General features: G+C 45.6%; 1 protein-coding gene across 2 annotated transcripts; it reads left to right on the top strand.

The window, feature by feature from the left end:
• The first annotated feature begins 83 nt into the window (after positions 1-83).
• On the top strand, positions 84-19,860 carry SUGP1 (SURP and G-patch domain containing 1). Of its 2 annotated transcripts, none has more exons than XM_072845704.1 (14): positions 84-229; positions 541-712; positions 1,324-1,427; positions 1,853-2,080; positions 3,883-3,994; positions 4,592-4,695; positions 6,386-6,509; positions 8,325-8,815; positions 13,644-13,750; positions 14,421-14,598; positions 15,434-15,540; positions 16,385-16,530; positions 18,033-18,162; positions 18,698-19,860. In XM_072845704.1, exons 1-14 carry the CDS (start codon positions 205-207, stop codon positions 18,722-18,724), a joined length of 2,055 nt encoding a protein of 684 aa, XP_072701805.1. In that variant the 5' UTR covers positions 84-204; the 3' UTR covers positions 18,725-19,860. The 2 variants fall into 2 exon arrangements, with proteins under 2 accessions (XP_072701805.1, XP_072701804.1); XM_072845703.1 differs by having other exon boundaries at positions 3,871-3,994; positions 18,698-19,859.
• The last annotated feature ends 944 nt before the right edge of the window (positions 19,861-20,804 follow it).

The raw sequence follows: 20,804 nt of genomic DNA, 5'->3' as shown, positions 1-20,804 counted from the left end.
GGGGCCTAGGGAAGGAGCGTGGCGGCGGCACCCCCCCCTCAGAGAGCCGGTTCAGCCCCTCTGAACGGCCTCGCTGCCGCGGGAGGCGCGGGGAGGGAGGCTGAGGCCTCCGCGGGACTACATCTCCCAGAGGCCTTCGCGGCAGAGCCGTCTGGCACCGCCCGCCCCGCCAACCGCGGTGCATCGTGGGACGGGAGCTCCAAAATGGACAACCCCAGGGATGCGCCAGGTACGGCCGGTCCCGCCGAGCCCCCGGCCCCTGCCCCATCGCCCCCGGCCCGCCGCCCCCCCCTCCCCAGCCCGTCCCCGGCCCTGCGGTGTGGCAGCCGGCTGCAGCGCGGGGGTGGTGGCGGCGGCGCGCCGGGCTCGGCGGCCTTCCCGCTGCTGCGTGGGGAGAGACCCGCCCGCGGAGACGGCGGTGGGAGCCGGGGCGATGTAGGCCCGGGGCAGGGCCGTGGCATCATCCCCCCGGTCGGCGCGGTGGCTCGGGGAGGCCCCGAACGCCGCAGCGTTAATTTTCATCCCCCGCTTTTGCCGTAGGGAAAGCGAGCCGGTGGTTCGGGGTCGCGCAGTCTAAATCGGCCAAGACGAACGTGAATATTCTTCACCAAGAGGAGTTGATAGCGCAGAAAAAGAGAGAAATTGAGGCCAGACTGGAGCAGCAAGCGAGACAGAATTACCTGAGCATACAACAGCTGCCTCTGTTTGGAGAGTATGTCTGAATTACGGTGCTTTTAGACGGGAGCTTTGCTGACAGAAAACGGGCATGCTTGTCAAATGAAACCGAAGAGACAAGCTTTACAAAGCTCTTGCACTTGGAGGCAAATACTGAGAAAGTTGAAATTGATAATTGAGTAATTAAAGGTTGGAACAGGATAGTTGCACTTTAATTGACCTAGTCAGATTTTTCAGGTACTAGTGTGAATAGATATGTGCTAAGAGCAATCATCTATTTTTAAGAGTATTATTACACTTCCCTTCTGCTTCCTATTTCTTACCTTTCTTACAGTCGTGACTCCTAAGAGTTAGCACAGTTCTCCAGTTAAATGCTTGCCTGGGGTTCTTGGAAGCAGGGTAACGTAACAGAGCAAGTCGAAATCCTGTTTCAATGGAGTGGTAAACAAGCCAGGTAGAGAGCTTGGGTAAATGCTGTAAGCAGCAAGCTGAACGTCCTTGTGCTTTTGAAAAGCTATGTGTGTTTTCAACGTTAGATGAGAGAGATTAGTAGTCATTAGCGTTTGTCTTGTTTTCTGTTCAAAATAAATGTGAAGGGGGCTGGGGAGGAGGATGAGTAGCGTCACCTACTTTTCTTTTTCTATTCAGAGATGACGGTACTGACAATGAAGCCTGTGTTTCCAACAAGTTTGTTAATGATGGCAGTTTCCTCCAGCAGTTTCTCAAGCTGCAGAAGGAAAAGTCAAGTACTGGTAGGTCGACTTCTGAGCAACAGGAGGACTTCCTTCTCCTGATGATACCAGCTTTGTGTGAGCTGCCTCCATGTATGTTCACTTTAGAAACCCTGCTATGAGCTGTTACCAGTACGAGTAAGTTCTAAAGCAATGACGACTCCTTTAAATTTGGATTAAAGTCTTTCTTCGAGATGCGATAGGTACCTCTTTCCCTCTATAGGTACTGTAAAGACAAGCGTCTCTCTTCTAGCTTCAATCTCACTTTGTAAAAATCACCGCAGCTTTCCCTTCATTATGCAGCTTTTACCAGTCAGTGTCTTTAACTTACTCTGAAAATAACAGCCTATTGCAGCTGTGTTACTGCCTGAGTTGTTATTTGTAACCTTCTGAGATTAAAACAGTAAGGATGCACAGGAATTATTTTCCCCTCATTCTTTTCTAAGAACCTCCCCCAAGTTCTACTAATAACTCGGCAAACACTTCTGCATCAAATGTTGGGAAGAAACCTATGCTGTTTGGGAAGCGCCCCGGTCAGGTCCTGAGCAGCATGCTGCACCAAGCGAAGAACTACTCCCATTCCAAACAGACCCCAGTCGTTAACCGCCTCAGTGTGTTTCAGTCGCCAGATGAAGATGAGGAGGAAGATTATGAGCAGTGGTTGGAAATTAAAGGTAAATGACACCTTGTACTACGTTGTTTGTTTTGGGGTGCAGGTCCACTTACCCTACTGATAGGAGGATCTTCTTCCCAGTAGAGGGCTGGGTTTTTTTTCCTTATGCTGTGAATGGGCACAGTTCCTGGGTGCAGAATTCTGCATCGTGAAATGTAAATGACACCAGTTAATGCTGGTGGACTCCTCCGAAGCCAGCAGAAAAGCCGGGCACTGAATGCTGTTAGATATTACTTACCCAGCCTGAACTTGGTGTGGGAGATGGGTCACTCTCCATAGTTAGATCAGCTCTGTTTTGTGCCTAGGAGATTTATTTTCTCTGAGTTATCAAGGCAAGTGCTTGACCAGTCTATAAGTCTCTGTGAAAAATAATGTGTAGAAAATAAATTTGTTCTACTCTTAATGGAGCCTGATTGTTTGCTAATCATAATAATTCTGCTTTTGTAGAATTGAAATCTGTTATGGCTAGTGCTGACTTCTCTAGAACATATATAGATATAATGCTTGTATTTGAAATGGAATTTTAGGGTTTTTAAATGATAGAAAATGAAAAGTCCTCAGTTTGGATGTGGCTGCGTAGGGGGAAAAAATTGTACGTTAATAAATAAGATTACATGTAAGGCAGGGAACTATGACCAGGTAAAATCAAAGTTCCTGCCTCTTTTCAAAGTTTCATTAGAAAATCTCATCTCTACGTCCTGACTGCTTTAAGTAGCATAGAAAACCAATGAAGAATATTGCAGCACTTAAATGACCAAGTTTCTCTGCATAACCTAGGCTAGGAGGCCAGAAGGCAGATTTGCTTAATAATCTGAATTTCATGCGTGCGTATTAATCAAGTATAAAATGAGATTGGAGTTGCTAAATAAGTCACACTAAGCTTTGTGTCATAACGTATTTCATTACATGTCTACAAAACCATGTCTAGCTATTTCTGGTGGGATTTATAAAAGCATAATCTTAGCAAGTCTGAACTTTAAGCGTGAAATGCACTGCAGGAATGTGAGAAATAGCCACTGGCTGCAGAGAGCAAAGACGGAATATGGACCCTTAATTTAAAGACCGTGGGTTCGAATCTAGTCTAGATCAGCGTGGACAGCTCTGCTCCTGTGTGCTCTTTGTTCAGCGCCCTACCCAAAATATTGTTGTCTAGACAAATGTCTGTGTTTAGTTCCCATTTAATGTCCCCTGCATCAGCTCTGCAATCGCTGTCAGTGTTAGTGGGTTCCTTTCTTGGCACAGAAGCCAAAATACAGTTTCTTGGAGACTAAGCTCTCCTCTTAAGCTCTGGTGGGATTCCCTCCAAGCGAGGGTTGAGATATGGGCATATGCCAGTAGGAAGAACTATGTGCTCCAGCTACACAATCTGTCTCTGCTGTCTGGGTACAGAGCGATGTCTTGGGAACTGGAATCTGTAATCTTTAGTGAGTAATGTTGTGGCTAAAACCAAATTCCTGTTCTTCCCCATTGTGTTTTGTATGGAGTAGAATTGTCAGAAGCAAATGATGGTGCAGTTGAAGTTGCACCCTAAACTGTGGTGATCCAAATCTTAGGCTTTTCCTTGTAGGAAAAATCTAGACAAAATATTAACTTCCTACTAGGGGAGTTCAGGGGCTGACAGTAACCTAGGGATTGTAATTTGTACAGCTGTGTAAGACTGGATCCCCCATTTCATCCTTTTTCTTCCCATTCCCGTTCTACTTTTGTCTGCCGCCATGGTTCTTAGAAGTAATGTACCTGTTGCCTGTTTGGTGTGTGAGTTGAACCCCAGTACTGACAGCCTGCTTAAAGTTTTACCCCCAGAGGATGCGGAGACCCGACAAGTGGTGGAAAAGCTGGCTAGGTTCGTGGCTGAAGGGGGACCAGAATTAGAGAAGGTCGCTGTGGAAGACTACAAGGATAATCCAGCTTTTTCGTAAGTGTGGTGATAACTCTTGTCTTCCAAAGCAGAACGCTGTCTCTTTGTAGGAGAAAAACATCAGCCTTGTGTATATAGTTCTCATGGATGTGTTTGGTTTAATTATCGTTTGGTGGATATGAGCTTTGTTGCGAGTAATTGTTTTATAGCGGGGGAAACTGAGGCAGAAAGTGATGCTGTGATGGTGCTGAGGAGGCAGATCAACTAGAGATAGGAATACAGCCTGGGAGGTCTGGCTGCCTTACAACATCTAGCATGTGGGGATACTGGACTCGATCTCAGGGCTGCTCCTGTCTCCTCTGCCATTGATGCGCTGTGTGGCTGTGGACAAAGGATTCCCTCCTGTGTCAGAGGACGCTGTTATTTATTTCCCTTCAAGTGACACAAAAAATTTGGATGCAAGTCCTTAGATTAAAGCTATGCGTATTTATACATGCTGAAGACACTGTAATCCACATTTGAAGTGCATTCCGAGTAATTTATCTAGTTTGTATTTTTTGGTTTTGAGCTATTTATATCCCCAAGTATCAATGTTTGTGTATAGTTGTTGCTGATGCATATTTTTTGCCCTTTTTTCCTCCATCTCCCCCCTAGGTTTTTGCATGATAAGAACAGCAGAGAATTCCTTTACTACAGAAAGAAAGTGGCAGAGATAAGAAAAGAGAATCAAAGTTCTCAGGCATCCTCTTCTCAGAAAGGTAATTAAGACTGGGAGCTGGAAAATAATTAATTGCATAAGTTAAATTTTACTACTGTCTCTGTAACTGCTTGTTAGGTCTGTTCTGGAGACAGTTGGAGTGGATATTTGGCTGTCAATCTCCTGCCTGTAAATAAAATTTCAACATGGAAGGAGATGGTGATGAAACACCACCATGATGGCATCAAACTCTTGTGCCCAAATGGTTGTTTCCTGAGCCCACAGCATGCTATAGCATGCTCTATGTAAAGGGCTCTTGAAAGAGATTTTCCTTGTGTTTCTCCAAAATCCTTAACAAAATGAACTAAAATGATTCTCCGTCCTGTGTGTTCTGGCAAGTGTTTCAGCCCTGAAAATGCATTTAGGAAAAGTATTTTTTCGCAGATGTTCTTATTTGGTTTGTTATCAATGAAAATGGTTGGCTGGTTTGTTGAACATAATCCTCATTTCTGCTGCCATTTCCTAAAAGCTTTTATTTTCTGCTTGGGACATAAATCCTTGCAAGTAAGGGACTGTGTCTTCAGGTGGGAAAACAGCAGAAGTGGGTGATCTGCCAACAGACAGGTGGTGTGAGCAGTGGAATCTGGTTAACTGTGTTAAGAGACAGAAATTATTTAGTGGGTGAAGTGTGGTCTGTGGGCCAGGTATTTATCGCTTCTGGTCCAGCCTCTTTCAGGCCTGCACATGGCCCTGACGAATCACTCGACCTCTCTGTGTCAGCTTCCTTTGCTGTGGAAAGGAGTGTTAATGCAATTTAGCTGTCATGCTGATGAGTTAACAGCTCAAACAAATCATGGTTTAATAGACTGTAGGCTGAAAGAGCTTGTTACCAATATCAACTAACTGATACAACAGTTTGGAAGCTAAGCAGTATTATCCATACTTTACAGGTGTGGAATATTGAAGCAAGGAAAGGTTATGACTTGTCCATGGCTTATAATCATGTCTTCTGCCTCCTGGTCCTGTGCCAGCACACTGGAGTACTGGCACTGGTACTGTGCAGGTAGCAAATGTCATATAAGGCTGTCGTGGCTAAATAACGTATTTGCCTGGCTCCTTATAAACGTCAAATATGCTTGAAATATTAATGATCAGAGCCTTCTCTGTGCCTTTGGACTAAGGCTGCAGTAGCCACCTCTTCCAGGTGAGGATGGGGACTGTTCTGTGGAGAATTTCCTCTGTCCTACAACCCTCCCCTAAAATGGCCAGCAGATGTGTAGTGACAGTAGGTACAAGTGGGATTATGGTGCGGTATTAGTTGGCCACTTTTTCTAAGGCCTTCCCCTTGCTCCTGGGGGCGTCAGTGGCAAAGTCCTTAGAGATAAGTGCGAGTGCTGAGGTGTAACCCTATGGAAAAGTGCCTGAGACAAGGAAGAAACAGACTTCCTCTGCAGTAGAGAGAAACAAGTGTCCATCTTTGAAGGCAAAAGCTGGTTTATCTGTTAATCTGCTCTCATCTAGCTCCTGGCACAGAGGAAGCTGATGTGTGAATGGGCACTCCTCTGGTTACAAAGTTGTTGTACAACCTTATGCAATATCATGTTTTTGTGATATAAACTCTGTTTATGTGTAATATTTCTAAAAATTAAACTCGACCTTTTGCCCTTATTCTGCTCTTGGGGTTCTTAGAACAGATAGGCTTTGACTGTTGCTTGTGTGAGTTGGGCCCAGTACTGACAGCCTGCTTAAAGTTTCACCCCCAGACGACGAAGAGACAAAGAACTCTGCTGAGAAACTGGCCAGGTTCATAGCAGACGGGGGTCCCGAGGTGGAAGCTATTGCCTTGCAGAACAACCGAGAGAACCATGCTTTCAGGTAAAGGAAGAAGCCTGCTGCTGAGTGTAATGTGGGGGGGCTTGGATGGGTCATTTTGGTTTTTTAAGGGGAAATAATAGACAAGCCTGTGAGAAGTCTGAAGTTACAAGGACAGTGCACTTATATAGCACCGAGACTTTTACATTCTCAAGCTTCACAGTTTAAAGCAAGGCACAGAGGGAGAGAAATCGACTTGCTTTCCCCAAAATTAATTTACGACTTCCACCCCTCCTTGCCTGCTTTCTGTTGCAATGTATGAGTATAATTCTAACTCTTACACTTTTCCCTCTAGCTGTGTTTTGGTGTGGGCCCCCATCCACCACTCATACCACTGCTATCCAATTAATTTCTTGGGTTGCTCTTTACACAGCATCTTCACTAACGTACGGGTAGCATTCCTTCACCATTAGGTCCTCCTTTGGAATATCTTTTTCAGCCTTTCAGATGTGAATTGTTCTCTTCAGTGCTCACTGACAGCTGTTTAATGCCTCCCTTTGGTCTCATCCATGTTTCATTTTTCTGCTCTTACAAACAATTTGGTGTGTTCTCTGGAAGTGAAGTGGGGCTCGGCAAGCCTTATTTTGTTGCTGATATTTTGGCATTTTATTGGCTGCCTTCTGGCCCTCTGGGGTACTCCTCTTGTGTTGTGAATTACATTAGACAGATGTGCTAATACCTGAGCTGTTTCATTATTTACTTTAAAACACTGCTGTGATCCCACCTGAGCACAGTCAAGTTAAACACCATCTCCTCTGTTAGGATTTCATCAGGTTCGCCATAGGAGGGCCCCATCCTGCCCTCTGCTTGGTCCTGAAGCAATCCTTAGTGCTCTTATTCAAATGGAGGGATGCAGGACCACATTTAGTGAACTTTAAAATATGTCAGAGAGCTGTTTGTGTTTGCCTGTGTGTGTTGGGCAGTGGTAGATAGGAAAGGCCTGTCATCTCCTATGTTTTCTTGTGGGAGTAGACACTATCCTGAGGAGAGGTTATATCAAGTATTAAACTGGTCATCTAAAAAGGGAAGATTATAGAGGAGTTAGGAATAGACAGGTTTTCTGTGTGAACTATTTAAACTGGAGTGAGCCCAAAAAGATAATGTGTTTGTAACAAACATGACTGTTTTGTTTTGTTTTGGTTTTTTTTGCATAGCTGCTAGGTTGAGGATTGTTCATGTTCTTCCCACAAAGACTAAGGAGTTTTATTTTACCCAAAAGGTCAGAGATGCCTATTTCTGGAAGGGGTAGCAAACAAAGCAATGGTTTTTTGTGTATGAGGGAACAGAAGGAGGAGGAGTATTGGTGTAGTTAAGCAGACTGGCAATGTCAACGCTTCTAGCTTGAATAGAGACTCGGGAGCAGTTTCTTTAGGCAGTGGTGTGGCATTCCCATTGGTAAGACCTGAATGTTTGTTTCGTTCTGTGAACTGAAACCTGACATGTTGTGGAGCCCTTGCAGTTTTTCCAAACGTGTTCTGGAAGGCAGGTGAATTCTGGGGGAGGACCTTGCATTTCCACAAACATAAGATGGTCCTTTTTAGTACGGTGTGTTTATTTGACACCGAAAATAGCTGTGGTTTGGTCATGAATGGGAAATACGCTTCCTGATCCCAAAGGCTTGCAGCCTACCTTGCAAGAGCATGCGGAGCCTTGCATTGCCTGCACACGCACACAGGATGGTGCTGGAGAGCAAGGAAGTGTGCAGGAAGGCTAGTTGTGCAAGAGCATTGCAGGAAAGAAAAGCCCTGACCAAACTGCTATATCCAACCCCTGCATATGACTCTTACATCTAAACTTTCTTTTTTTTTTTCTTTATAGGTTTTTATATGAGCCAAACAGCAAAGGCTACAAGTATTACCGGCAGAAACTGGAGGAGTTCCGTAAGGCCAAAACCAGCACTGTGTGTGCCCCCTTACCTGTAGAGTCCAGTCTGAAAAGGAAGACCAGTCCCGAGGCATCACCATCACCTTTGTGCTTACCGTCTCTGCCTCTGCCCTTGCCCTCGCCTCTGCCCTTGCCCTTACCTTTGCCCTTGCCCTCACCTTTGCCTTTGCCCCTGCCCTTGCCCGTTCCCTCGCCTTTGCCCTTGCCCATTCCCTCGCCTCTGCCCTTGCCCTCACCTTCACCATCATCCTCTACAACTCCACCTGATCAGACAGCTACAACTACTGCAACAACAACCACCACAGCTACTGCTACCGGCACTACGAAAAAGAAGCGGAAGAGCAGGTGGGGGCCGGAGGAGGACAAGGTCGAATTGCCCCTCCCACAGCTTGTCCAACAGCTGGATTCTCCCTCTCCTCTTTCAGGTTAGTGGGTCTGTATATTGTGTTGAATAACTGTTTTTCCTGGGGAGTGCATTCTGCCTTAGCACAGCTGGCTTTGTAAACAGAAAACCCAGCGAGTTGTATCTCTTGTTGTAATCTCCTTGGTTGCCAGCCCCCTATCTCTCAGCTAGGTCTAGCAGCTAACCCTCCCCTGTGTGGAAACCCAGATAAACCACTTTATCTCGCAGACACCAGGGACTGGATCTTATCGTTCTTCAGCTATCTCTAAAACCCTGCTGTGCTATAGCTCATTACAGCCTCAGCCTCTACACTATTTAGGGCTATTTCACTTCAGGAAGAGAGTCTGTCAGAAAACAAATATCAAAGGCTGAACTGTGCTTATTCCCCATGGTAGGATAAAATCCCTGGGCAGCACTTCCATCTCACTCCAACTGATCAGAAGGCTAAATGGGAATAGCTGTTCCCCAAGTGCTGGCGGACGCAAGTATAACTTCCAGTTCCAATTTACACCCATTTCAGTTCATTTGATTACAGACGGGGTTCACAGTCCTCATCCAGCGTTGAGGCTCATGCTCCTGTTACTTCACCTGCCAAGTTCACCCAGGGGGTGCAGCTCTTTTCGAGTGTTGGAAGATAATTCTTCCAGTCGAGGCACTTCTAGTGAGCTCTCAGAGGTTGTTCATCTGTGCTTGTGCAGATAGGTAATTAGGCAGGCAGTTAGAGATGCATACCAAAATGGAGTCACTCAAGGACAACAGGTGAATGCAGACATTTAAGATGGCATCTTCTGAATCCTTTGCCCAATTAGTGTGGTATGGGGAAAGGATGTGAAAAGGAGAAAGAGAAGACACAAGATAAGGCAGTCACTGTTGGCAAACTGAGAGAATTAATAGTATGAGGCTAAAGGCCCAGGAAAAGTAATAAGTACCTGTCTCAATAAGGACCTTTTTCAAAAAGCAATAGCAGAACAGATGAAGTGGGACGAGTAACAGAAAACAAGCTATAATTTTCTGAGCTGCAGGGTGAGACCACAGATAATTCTCAACGCATGGTCATCCTGTACAATTCATTGCTGCAGCAAGTCAGTGGGTCTTGTGCTTTGTCTGGGTTTCAGAGGAGATAATTGCTCAGCCGTTAATAGCTTTGATTGTTAGGCTTGGGTAAGATGTAGGGTTGGCTGTATGTGCTGTGGTGTCTGTTGATTCTGCAGAGGTCAGGAAGGAAGGACTCTCTCTCCTAATCCAGCACTTCAAATGTAGATGAAGAGAAGTTCCTCTGTAATTCTGTCTTCTGATCACAGCCCTATACAGAAGTCTTGGCTATACATCTCATATGTACAGGACAAGATACCAACCTGGATGGCTTATTCATTTGACCTGGAATTGCTGCTCATAGTAAGGCAGAAATCAGATGCAAAAGTCTTTCCTGATTTTGTACCTCTAGAGTAATTTTTGTTTTCTTGCAGACAGTAATGAAGCTTCGATGATGAAGCTGGGCAGGCGCTATCAAAACAAGCATCAGATTCCATCTTAATACCTCCTGCTGCAGTCGGGGGGGCTGCAAGGGTATCCATGTGCTCATTCCAGCATGCTTCCTGCTGAAATGTCCCCTGGCTCTTTTAGCCTCCCCTTAATTAGACAGGGACATGCTCGTTGTGTTCATGCTCACTTTCTGCAGGGCTTTGTGTCAAGTAGAAGAAAAGGACAGCAAACAATTTGCCAGGCATAACAAATCAACCGTTAATGTGCTGTTAATGCTCTGCAGGGGGAAGGATTTTTTTTTATCGGTTCAGATGGACTAATCCCTTTTTAGAATTAACATCTTCAACCTGACAGGTGAAGAGAATTCCAAATTATACCCCTGGTCCTGTGGAAGGCTAGAGTTGCACAGTATGCTTTGGTACCTAAATATCTATGTCTTAGTCCTTTATCCTTAGCAATTGTTTTGGATTTAGTGGCGGACTGTTCTGATTCTTTTCCTGTCTACTCTTAGTAATAGATTGGTATCACGGAGAGGAGAAAGTGTAGCCCTTTTGGACAGAAACAAGGCTCTTCTTAAATATATTGATATAGAAACACTTAACAGCATACATACTGCAGGGACTAATACATGTGAAAAGCTGAACAGAGCAGAGATACTGTGATCGGTGAACTCTGTGGACTAATGGGAAATTGCAGGCCGTCATTAGAATTTTCTGAAACCTAATATTGGATTGGTTTGGGTCCGATTAGTTTTAATTGAGTAAGATCTTCAGACTATGAAGCAAAAAATCAGGCACTTCTGTATTGGGATTTCTCCTGCTGTCCTTAGAGGACGTTCACTTCTCTTGTAACCAGCTCCTCTTCAGGCATGTGGGAAAGGGATAAACCTTTAGGTAGTCTTCTGCCAATGCTGCAGATAGACTGCACCATTAACCCTGTAGGCAAAGCTGATGTCATTCAAGGAAAAAAATGTATTTTTCCCAGGCCTGCTGAACATGAGACTGAGAAGCAACCCCTTATCTTTTGCTTAGTGTTTGCCTGGTGCTAGACCAGTGCAAGGAACTTAGAAATCTTATCTATTTTTATGCAAATACACTGACTGATCTTATTTATGAATAGACTTTTCTATCTTCAGATGTGGACTTGGGGTGGAGCTTTGCTTTTTTCTGTCAACTTTGCCTGTATTGTGATACTTTGGGCCAAGTCTACAAAAATATCCCCCAGAGCTAAATTTCTGCAGTGACTCTTTCAGCATCTCTCAGCAGAAAGTCTGCAGGGTACCAGAGCAGTCAGACAAACCAGATGTAGTTTCAGCACAGGAAGGAGCCGTGGCATATGCTTTCTGGGAAGTAAAAGAAGATGCTACAGTCTCACCTTTCTCCTTTAAGGTGGTTATATATGCTGGCAAGCCACCAGCTCGCGAGGCCTCTAGAGCCATGCCTGGCTCTTAGCCTGAGTGTTTATGCAATTCAGAACTAAGCCAAAGAGCTGCTGACCTCTGTGAAGGGCAGAGAGTCTTCCTTGGTGCATTCAGAGAAAGCTTTCCCATGCCCTGAGACAGGAGGTGAATCTTTGACTAGGGCTGATGCTGAAGTGCCCCAGTCTCACATAACATTTGGGGCCAGATTCTTCTTTACGTGGAATAGGCCTAGTGTGTTCATTAAAACTGTTTCCAAATCTCAGTGCCTTCAGAGACAGAAATCGGGCTGTTTATCAATAATAGATAGGTTTATTTTTCTATTTGTTCTTATTTCTTGGGAGCTGAAAGCGCCTATCCTAGCACCAAGCCTAGCGTAACGCGGCTTCTTGCTTCCCTGCTCTTGGAAAACCTCTTGCAGTGTTTTACATAACTCTTCCTGCAGAGTTGACTCCTGGCGCTGGTGCGAATGTGCAGAGGCTGTAGCTGTGCGAGGGAGGGTGGATGCGCTGTTTTATGTTCTCCTTGGGAGGCTGGAGTTAAGGAAGCCACTTTCCAATCGTGGAGAGCTCATCCAAAAGCATGCGGGAAAGGAGAAGAGATAAGAGTGCTCAGATCAATTGCCCTGAGTGCGAATAAGAGGAAGGGAGAAGATGACCCCTGGGGCCTAATTAGCATGCTGTGTAGACATTTGGTGTCATGAACAATGATCCTATTATTATCGGGCTTCATAATTAATAGATAATGAATAATTAATGAAGCATCATTTAACTGTAGTCTGGACTTACATTCAGACGGAGGTTTTTGCAGTCATTAGGAAGAAATCCTTTTCCTTGTATTGAAAAATGCAACGCGCTTTCAAGTGCGGTTGTGTGTCTTCTTTTTAATCCCTTAAATATTTAACTGTTGGGATCTTAGCCCTGAGGTGCTTTAGAGGGGAGCTGCCAGTCCTGCTAGATATATATGAAACAAGTTTGTAAGGCAATCTCCATTGTAAATCTCTTTTTTGCAGCCCCAGCAGTGTTTCTGTTACTTTCTTTCATGGTGCAGCAATTACAAATAGGCTTCCTTTCCCCCCCCTCTCTCTTTCCTTTAACTAGTCCTTTGAACTCAGAGTGCTATATGGTAATTTTAAATCAGTAGGTGCCCTGCCCAGATAATGTTAGTATCTAATTTCAGGGCTTACCCGATACAACAGCAAAAATTATTCCAAAGGAAGAGCTTCCAAAAGGGAATGCTGCAGAAAAAGGAGGATGGATACATCAATGGGATTGTCAAGCAGAGACTTAAAATGCCCCCTCTTTGAAAGCAGGGGCACCATCCCTGGCAATGCTGCTCTTGAGCCTGTAGATTAGAAACTAAAATCTCCTTGGGGAACAGCAACTTCCAAAAGCAGCATAATGCTCATGTCTTTATTCTAATGTGGTCATTTGCTTTTCATTTTGAATGAAGTTGCTGTTTACATAGTAATCAGCAGACACTTACGTGCACAGATTGGACAATATGCTGACAGGCTCAGATCTGCTCGTGACTCAATTTGGAATAATTAAGTATCACTCTTTGCAGTGGCTGGGGTTCATGAGGAAGCCTTATGAGGGGAATTAATCTTAAGGGGGACTGATTTTTAAAGCATGGTGTAGCAGATTGCCATGCAGTGTGACCTCTGAGGATGCGAGACACAGTTTGTGAGTCTGCTAACGCGATATGGGCAGAGCCTTGGGCCAGGGTGAGGGAATACTCTGAGCTGGCTGTCAAAGGAGGTGCGACCCAGTGGCTTTCCTGCTCCTGTGGTTCCTAAGTCCTACCAGGCGGTTGTTCTTCAGTTAAGTGTCTCAATGCTGGAACCATGAAATGAGTGTAAAACTTCATGCGGGGATCTTGAGATACGGTTTTGCTGGTCTCAACAGCTGTCTCAGATTTTTTAAAGTCTTTTAACGTGTGCTTATTACAGTTCAGGACCTCAAGGGTCTTGGTTACGAAAAAGGGAAACCGGTTGGTTTGGTGGGTGTGACGGAGCTCTCCGAAGCCCAGAAGAAACAACTGAAAGAGCAGCAGGAGGTAATGCCCTGAAATTATTTCCAAATTAGTTTGTGTACCAGCGTATTGCGTTGCAGCATGGCTGGGTGAGATGGGAAAACGGAGATGGAGATAGCAAAGGAACTTTCCCAGTGGCCCACAAATAAATCTCTAGGATTTGTGCTGAATGCCTAAGAATCATGTGATGCTGCAGTCAGCAGAAATATTAGAGGACTTTGGGGAATATGAATTAAGCCAGCCAATTGCTGTCCTACCAAACTAAACCCCAAAATCTATAAGGTCTGTTGTGTCACATCTGCAGCTGGTTACGTATTGCTTCAGCAGTGGGGAGAAGGTGAGTGGATTCTTGCAAGCTTTGGGGGAATGAGAGCAGAATCGGCTTTTGCCAGAACATGAGGGTGATGTTTAAACTGTGTGAGGATGATGAGATGGCAGCAGTCCTCACTGTTAATATCAAGGCACTTCTGTTGGAGGAACCAACGCGTAATGCTCCTGTTTGATCTGAGAAGCGAGCGGATCAGATCAAGCAACAGCACTGCCTGTTGGGATTTGTAGTTGTCGTAACCCGTGGTCTGTATGGCAGCTGGGGCGGGTGCGGGCTCTGCTGCACAACTCGCATGCCTCTGTGGCAGACTCTGCTGCCTGTGAACTGGTTGCCTTACTGAGTGCGCTGTTGCGTCTCTTCCCCTAGATGCAGCAGATGTATGATATGATCATGAAACACAAGCGAGCCATGCAGGAGATGCAGATGATGTGGGAAAAGGCAATTCAGCAGCACCAACATGGCTATGACAGCGATGAAGAGGTGGACAGTGAGCTGGGAACGTGGGAGCACCAGCTTCGACGCATGGAGATGGACAAGACGCGAGGTGTTGTGCTGGTTTTGGCTGGGAGAGTGTTAATTTTCTTCACAGTAGCTAGTATGGGGCTATGTTTTGGATTTGTGCTGGAAACAGTGTTGATAATACAGGGATGTCTTGGTTATTGCTGAGCAGTGCTGACACAGGGTCAAGGCCTTTTCTGCTCCTCACCCCACCCCACCAGCGAGGGGGCTGGGGGGCACAAGAGGCTGGGAGGGGACACAGCCGGGACAGCTGACCCCAACTGCCCAAAGGGACATTCCACACCGTATGACATCAAGCTCAGCATATAAAGCTGGGGGAAGAAGGAAGGGGCAGGGGGGCATTCGGAGCGATGGTGTTTGCCTTCCCAAGTCACCATTACGCGTGACGGAGCCCTGCTTTCCTGGAGATGGCTGAACACCTGCCTGCCCACGGGAAGTAGTGAATGAATTCTTTGGTTTGCCCTGCTTGCGTGCGTGGCTTTTGCTTTACTTATTAAACTGTCTTTATCTCAACCCACGAGTTTTCTCACTTTTACTCTTCTGATTCTCTCCCCCATCCCACCGGGGGGGAGCGAGGGAGCGGCTGGGTTTAAACCACGACAGGTGTGTAGGGAGCTGCCATGCAAACGTCTCGCTCTGTGGTTGTACAAAGGCCTCCAGAGGGAGATGTCTGAGATCACCTCGTTGGCGTGGGAGTTGCAGGGTCACTTTTCACTGGTCTGTTCTGCGGCTTCCCTGCCTGTTGGCTGGAGATAATAAACGTCTGTTGCTGTGAGGCTTTATGCTTCACAAACCCTCTGAAATTCCAAGTCAAAGAACGCTGCGTTATTACTGTTTTCTCTCCTCTGTGTCTTGGGCAGAATGGGCCGAGCAGCTGACCCAGATGGGCAGAGGGAAACATTTCATCGGAGACTTTCTTCCACCTGACGAGCTGGAGAAATTCATGGAGACATTCAAGGCACTGAAGGTGAAATAGCAGAGACTTCACAGGGCGGTGGCAATGCTTCAGACTTGTCCCATAGCAGTGAGGGAAAGATCTCAAGCTTGCTTAGCCCTTTTTCACAGCAGTTAGCTACCTTGCAGCCTTGAGGTACTTCTGCCCTTCCACTGGGAGCTCTGTTACTGCTGGAGGAAACAAGGGGTTAGTTTTTTTGCTCTTTGCAGAGAAACAGCTGTAGCAAATTAGAGAACAGACTGTTGGGACGGTATTTGGGGGTTAGGTGAAATTATAGACAAGCCTCTCAGACTACCCACCATTTGTCTGCTGTTCCTGTTTCGGATAAGCGGTTGCTGATGCCAAGCAAGGAAAATTTGAATTTTTATCCAGACGATTGCAGTAAAGTGAAAATATAAAGCCTACAAAAAGCTTATGCAAAGCAATTCAATACCTGCCAATTCTTCCTAAACTGTAGAACTTCTTGATGCTGGTGCATCCCTCATAATGTTTTCATGTAACCAGCATGGGGTCTGACGTTCCCTGGAGACCCTGGCTTAAATAAGAACTGAAGTATCTGAAGCTCGATCCAGTGAGCAACTTTAAATTCAGGAGCTAAATATTTCTCAGCTTAATCTCACAGTAGCATTCCCTGCTTCTTGCAGAGTATGTTATAGGGCTGTGCAGCGCTCTATCATTTACCTATTTTCTTCTCTGTGGTGGTGCAGAACTGGAATCCCAAGAAATCGTGCTAGTTATTAACTGTTTGCCAGAACCATCCTAACTTTGAGTGGCTGAAGCTGGTTTTCCCCTCCTCTGAACCGCAAAGATAGGTGCATATAAAAAATAACCAACGCTACCTTTTGTGTCTCTGCAGGAAGGACGTGAGCCAGATTATTCTGAATACAAAGAGTTCAAACTGACTGTGGAAAACATAGGTTATCAAATGCTAATGAAGATGGGCTGGAAGGAAGGCGAGGGACTTGGCTCGGATGGACAGGGGATTAAAAACCCAGTCAGCAAGTAAGCAGAGTTCTTCTACTATTGATTTAGTCCTTTCCTCTTGGGCTGATAATTGATGCTCCTACCCTAGCCTACTGGAAGCAGCTGCAATGAATGTGACTGTAATTCATCACTTGAACAGAATATGGAATACTTGCAGCAAAGGAGAAAAATGGTTTCTGATTTCTTTGGGGTTCCCTCCCCCCAAGGCCTGGCTTTGTTACTTTATCTCAGGCAGGAGGTATGATCTGAGCCAAGAGTTTCTAATCTCAGTTGGCATAGTGTGTTCTTCTGAGAGGTGCCTTCTCCCCAGTTTCCCCATCTATAAAATGAAGGTAATACTTCTCTGTACCTCGCCTCTCCCAGGGCATGTGAGGATTAAGTCATGTCTCTAAAGTCATAAATTTCTTTAAGTATTAAAGAACATGCCTTTTGCATCTGAAGCGCCGTTGGTGCCTGCTAGCTGGTCCCTGATGTACTGTGGGTGAAAGGCAATTACCAATATTTGCTACTGCTAGACCTGTGTTTGAAAGATGTTTCAGTCCAGATCAGAGAGCTTTGTGTGTGATCATGCAGCTGTCTTGACTTCACTCTTTTGCGCAGAGGTTTTCTGATTTGATCACACTTTGTATATAATAAAGCTTTATGGGACTTCTATCCAAAAATAGATGAGCATCTCTCTTTAGGTGGATCATCTGTTGGTAACAGATGCTGAACTTCAAAACCAAATATTGGGGATAGGAAATACTCTGAATTGGTTTTTAGCATTAGATCCTTTTAGAAACAACAGTTGTCTGTTTACTGCACAATAGAAAAGTATCTCTACAAAGCACTTCTCCTCTTTCGCAAGATCATCTCTCTGGCAACATGCTTATTGGTTCAAAGAAGTCCTGTGATAAAAGATCGCTGTAATCAAAACAGGAAGGCGTGCAAACAAGAGAAGGAAGGCAGTTTCTGTCCATCACAGGGTTGAACAAGGGTTGTGATTTGCTTGGGCTCTACCATCTCTGATGTTCTTAGAATGGATAAGAAGGTGCTACTGCAGCTGGAAAGGAGTTGCGTCCGCTTTTGGACTGTTCCGGAGTGAAGGAATGGGAGGCAGGCGCGTTGTTTACCAGTTCTGTGTACCTCCAGTCAGTGAGGGACAAATCAACGCATTGGGTTGCCAAAGGTTAGTCTGCCAGTCGGAGCACCGTGCAGTAGGGAGGCATCCAAAGCCCAGACAGTATTTCTGTTCCAGCTGTAAAAGGTTAAGCAAATACACGTTGACACTACTGCTTCCATCTAACAATGGCAAGCATCATTGATTTGGAGGGGCAACGTAGAAAAGTGGCAAATGCAATAAGCTGTGCGGTATTAGCTGTCTGTCTCGATGCAGTGCGCTCTGTGTGATGATGCCCAGTGCTCCCTGATGCTTGTTCTCTGAGCTCTGACGACAAGAGGCAGCAGGTATTTCTGGTGAAGAGGAAGGTGATCTGTCACATCTGCTTACCTCGGAGACTTTGTGCCCTCTTTCCAAACAGGGGAACTACTGCTGTGGATGGAGCTGGTTTTGGCATTGATCGCCCCGCCGAGCTAACCAAGGAGGATGATGAGTACGAGGCATTCCGTAAACGAATGATGCTCGCCTACCGCTTCCGACCAAACCCCTTGGTAAGGTAGTCCCAAAACCAGAGCAGACATAGAGACAAATCCATCGAGGCTCCTGTGCGTATCTCGTAAGGGTGGGAGTGCTTCTAGTGCGTAGCCAAGAGAGCGCATGCTGTCAGAGTTTCTCTTTGATTCTGTTCTTGTGTTGAATCAAATTATTGCTACCAAAACATCCATGGCTGCGTGGTTTTCCTTGCTATGTTTTTTTAATACAGAAGCCCCTGGTTTTAATTTTATCTGGTACATACAAAGTATAAACTGTGCACACAAAGGAAGCAGATGGATTGTCCATGAATCCATGGTTTATTTTGAATAATCGTTTTCCTGGTTGCAAAAGGCTTGTAAGTTTGCATTTGCCTCTTACATTCAGCATGCCAGCACACCTGGAAAGCTACATTTGTAATTTTTGGTGGGAAACCTCAGGTTTCACTGTCAGAAATGTCATGTTTCAGTGGCTTTTTCAGATAGTTAAGCTCAGATGCTCATTGTTCTGCAAAGACAGCAATTTTGATTAATTTTCTCTTGTTATTCCCCACAGAACAATCCACGACGACCTTACTACTGAGAATGTTTTTGGGACAATGTATTTTCAAAACAATTGTAATTTTACTGTGAAATGTTATGAAACTGCATTATCATTCTCTTATTTGCTAATATTGTAAAACTTATCAAAGTCACAATACCATCTTTCACCCAGAAGAAAGGCCTGCAAGCCCACTCACTGCACACTCGAGTGTCATGACAACTGTGTCGTAACAAGGCCTGGGTGATATTCGGAGAGGAGAACAGAGCAGGTGAGGACGGAGGTCTACACACGGTGCCCTGCTGACAGCGGAAGGGTAGCACCAAAGATACCAGTAAGAATAGTTCAGGGACTCTGTTTGTGTTTAGCTCAGTGCCATGTTACAAGGAATGCATTTTTTGTGTAACAGCAGATCCTCTGTTGTTCGGATACGCAGCTTGTGCTGCTCGGGGGGGAGTTGTTTGTTTGTTTTTTAATTGCAAATACAACAAGGGACTGTCTCCGACCCAGCTTTTGGGGCTATTGTCCAGTCAGGCTATTGTTCCCTGAAGAACTGGGTTCTGGTGCTGTCGTGAAGCCTGAAGTTATAGTCTGACCTTCAACTGACATGGCAAAACCAGTGCCTAGTTGTTTTACCTCTGCCCTGTGGAAGACGAGGCATGGATCGGTGTGGAGCATGGCTGCAAGGGTTGAGGGGCGCAGGGTGAGTTCATTCAACTTCAGAGGCGACAGCTTCTTGGCTTCTTGAACACTAAGTTCACCCCCCGGCTTCCTAGCAAAACAAGAGACTTGCTAACACTTTCTATGGATTGGGGTGATGAAGAGCCAAACCTTCACACACAGTTTCTCAAAGGCCATTTGGATTTTGTTGTCATAAGAACCCCCTCTCCAAATACAAATTTTCTTCATTCAGTCTGTAAATAAAATAAAAGTCATTTGTTCCTTAGATTTAATCACTGAATTTTTTGAAAGAGTGGTCTTACTGTGAGGTTTTTGTAGGCCGAGAGACTGCGCTGGGTCTTTTTCCTTCCAAGCATCTTAGAGAAAACGAAGTGAGGTTGGTGGGTTTGGTTTCTTTTGCATTTGTTTTCCCTCAGTCCGAATACTTGGCGTGCAATTCTCTTCTGTTAACTTTTCTTAACAACATAGAGTCAAGGACTTAGCTTTCAATAAAAACATTTGAAATGGTAAATTCAGTAGGGGTTCATTCTGAGAAAAATCCAAATGCGTGAGCACCTTGCAGGAGCACGGAGCTGGGCTTGTTCTGGGGGAGCGTGTGGTGTGCCAGCACATCGCATACGCTCGCCACAGCTCGGACACGGGGATGTTGCGCTTAGGATGGCTAATCAGCATGGGCGGGACTCGTGGAAGATTGGGAAATAAAGATAAGAAATCTGGCAGGTCTTCAGTAGGGCCAAACTTCTCCTCAAATGATTAAGGTCACTGTGACAACGGCGTTTTCCTGGTAAGTTAGGACACCCATCCATTTGGTGTCTCTCTGTCGTGGCAGTGCCGCTCGGTCTCGGTTCCTGCCTGGCACAAGCCAGAGCTGCTGAGCTGGTTGTCCTGGATTAACAGAGACTGGAGCACCGCAGGGCTGAAGCTGGGCTGCCCGTTTCACTGCTGCCTTTTCTGTAGAAGTAGGGGCTTGCTGGGGGAGCGGAGGCATTTTCAGTCTTTTTTTTTTTATTCCAAGTGTATGTACACGACATCCTTTTCGGCAGCAACAGTGCCCTGGTCACAGCGTGGCCTTAAAGGCAGGGTGAGTGGGCAGGCTTGCTGCCATTGCTGATCAGGTCTTTAAAGCTAATCTGATACTACAGCGATCCCCGTGTACTTCGTCGCGGTCGTGTTGGCAAAAGTTGTTTTAGTCTTTTATTTCAACACGGTGGCCTTGGTCTTCCTAAGCCCCTTCTCTTGATAACTGTGTTCATCAATAGGTGCTTTGCTCTGCTCTGGTTTTTTCTTATGTCATTGTGAGTCACACGCTGTCCCCCGTGCCCTGCCGCTGGGAGCAGCAAGCAGGGGTCAGTTCTGCAGAAACCTGGCTGAGCCACTTGGCGCAGTCCTCCTCCTCGCCGTCGTGAGCTACAAAGCGGGGATTTAGTCTTCAGAAACCAAA

This window comes from Ciconia boyciana, chromosome 24 (genome assembly GCF_034638445.1).
Source record: "Ciconia boyciana chromosome 24, ASM3463844v1, whole genome shotgun sequence".
NCBI classification, from domain to species: Eukaryota; Metazoa; Chordata; class Aves; order Ciconiiformes; family Ciconiidae; genus Ciconia; species Ciconia boyciana.
Note: the sequence above shows the minus strand (reverse complement) of the source record. Positions and strands in the feature narration are given on the sequence as shown.

Excerpts from the sequence above, each read along its gene's own strand:
- SUGP1 (XM_072845703.1), top strand. The coding sequence starts at position 205 with ATGGACAACCCCAGGGATGCGCCAG. Across the intron at positions 13,751-14,420 it reads AACTGAAAGAGCAGCAGGAG|ATGCAGCAGATGTATGATAT; the intron begins GTAATGCCCTGA and ends CTCTTCCCCTAG. Across the intron at positions 16,531-18,032 it reads ATTAAAAACCCAGTCAGCAA|GGGAACTACTGCTGTGGATG; the intron begins GTAAGCAGAGTT and ends CTTTCCAAACAG.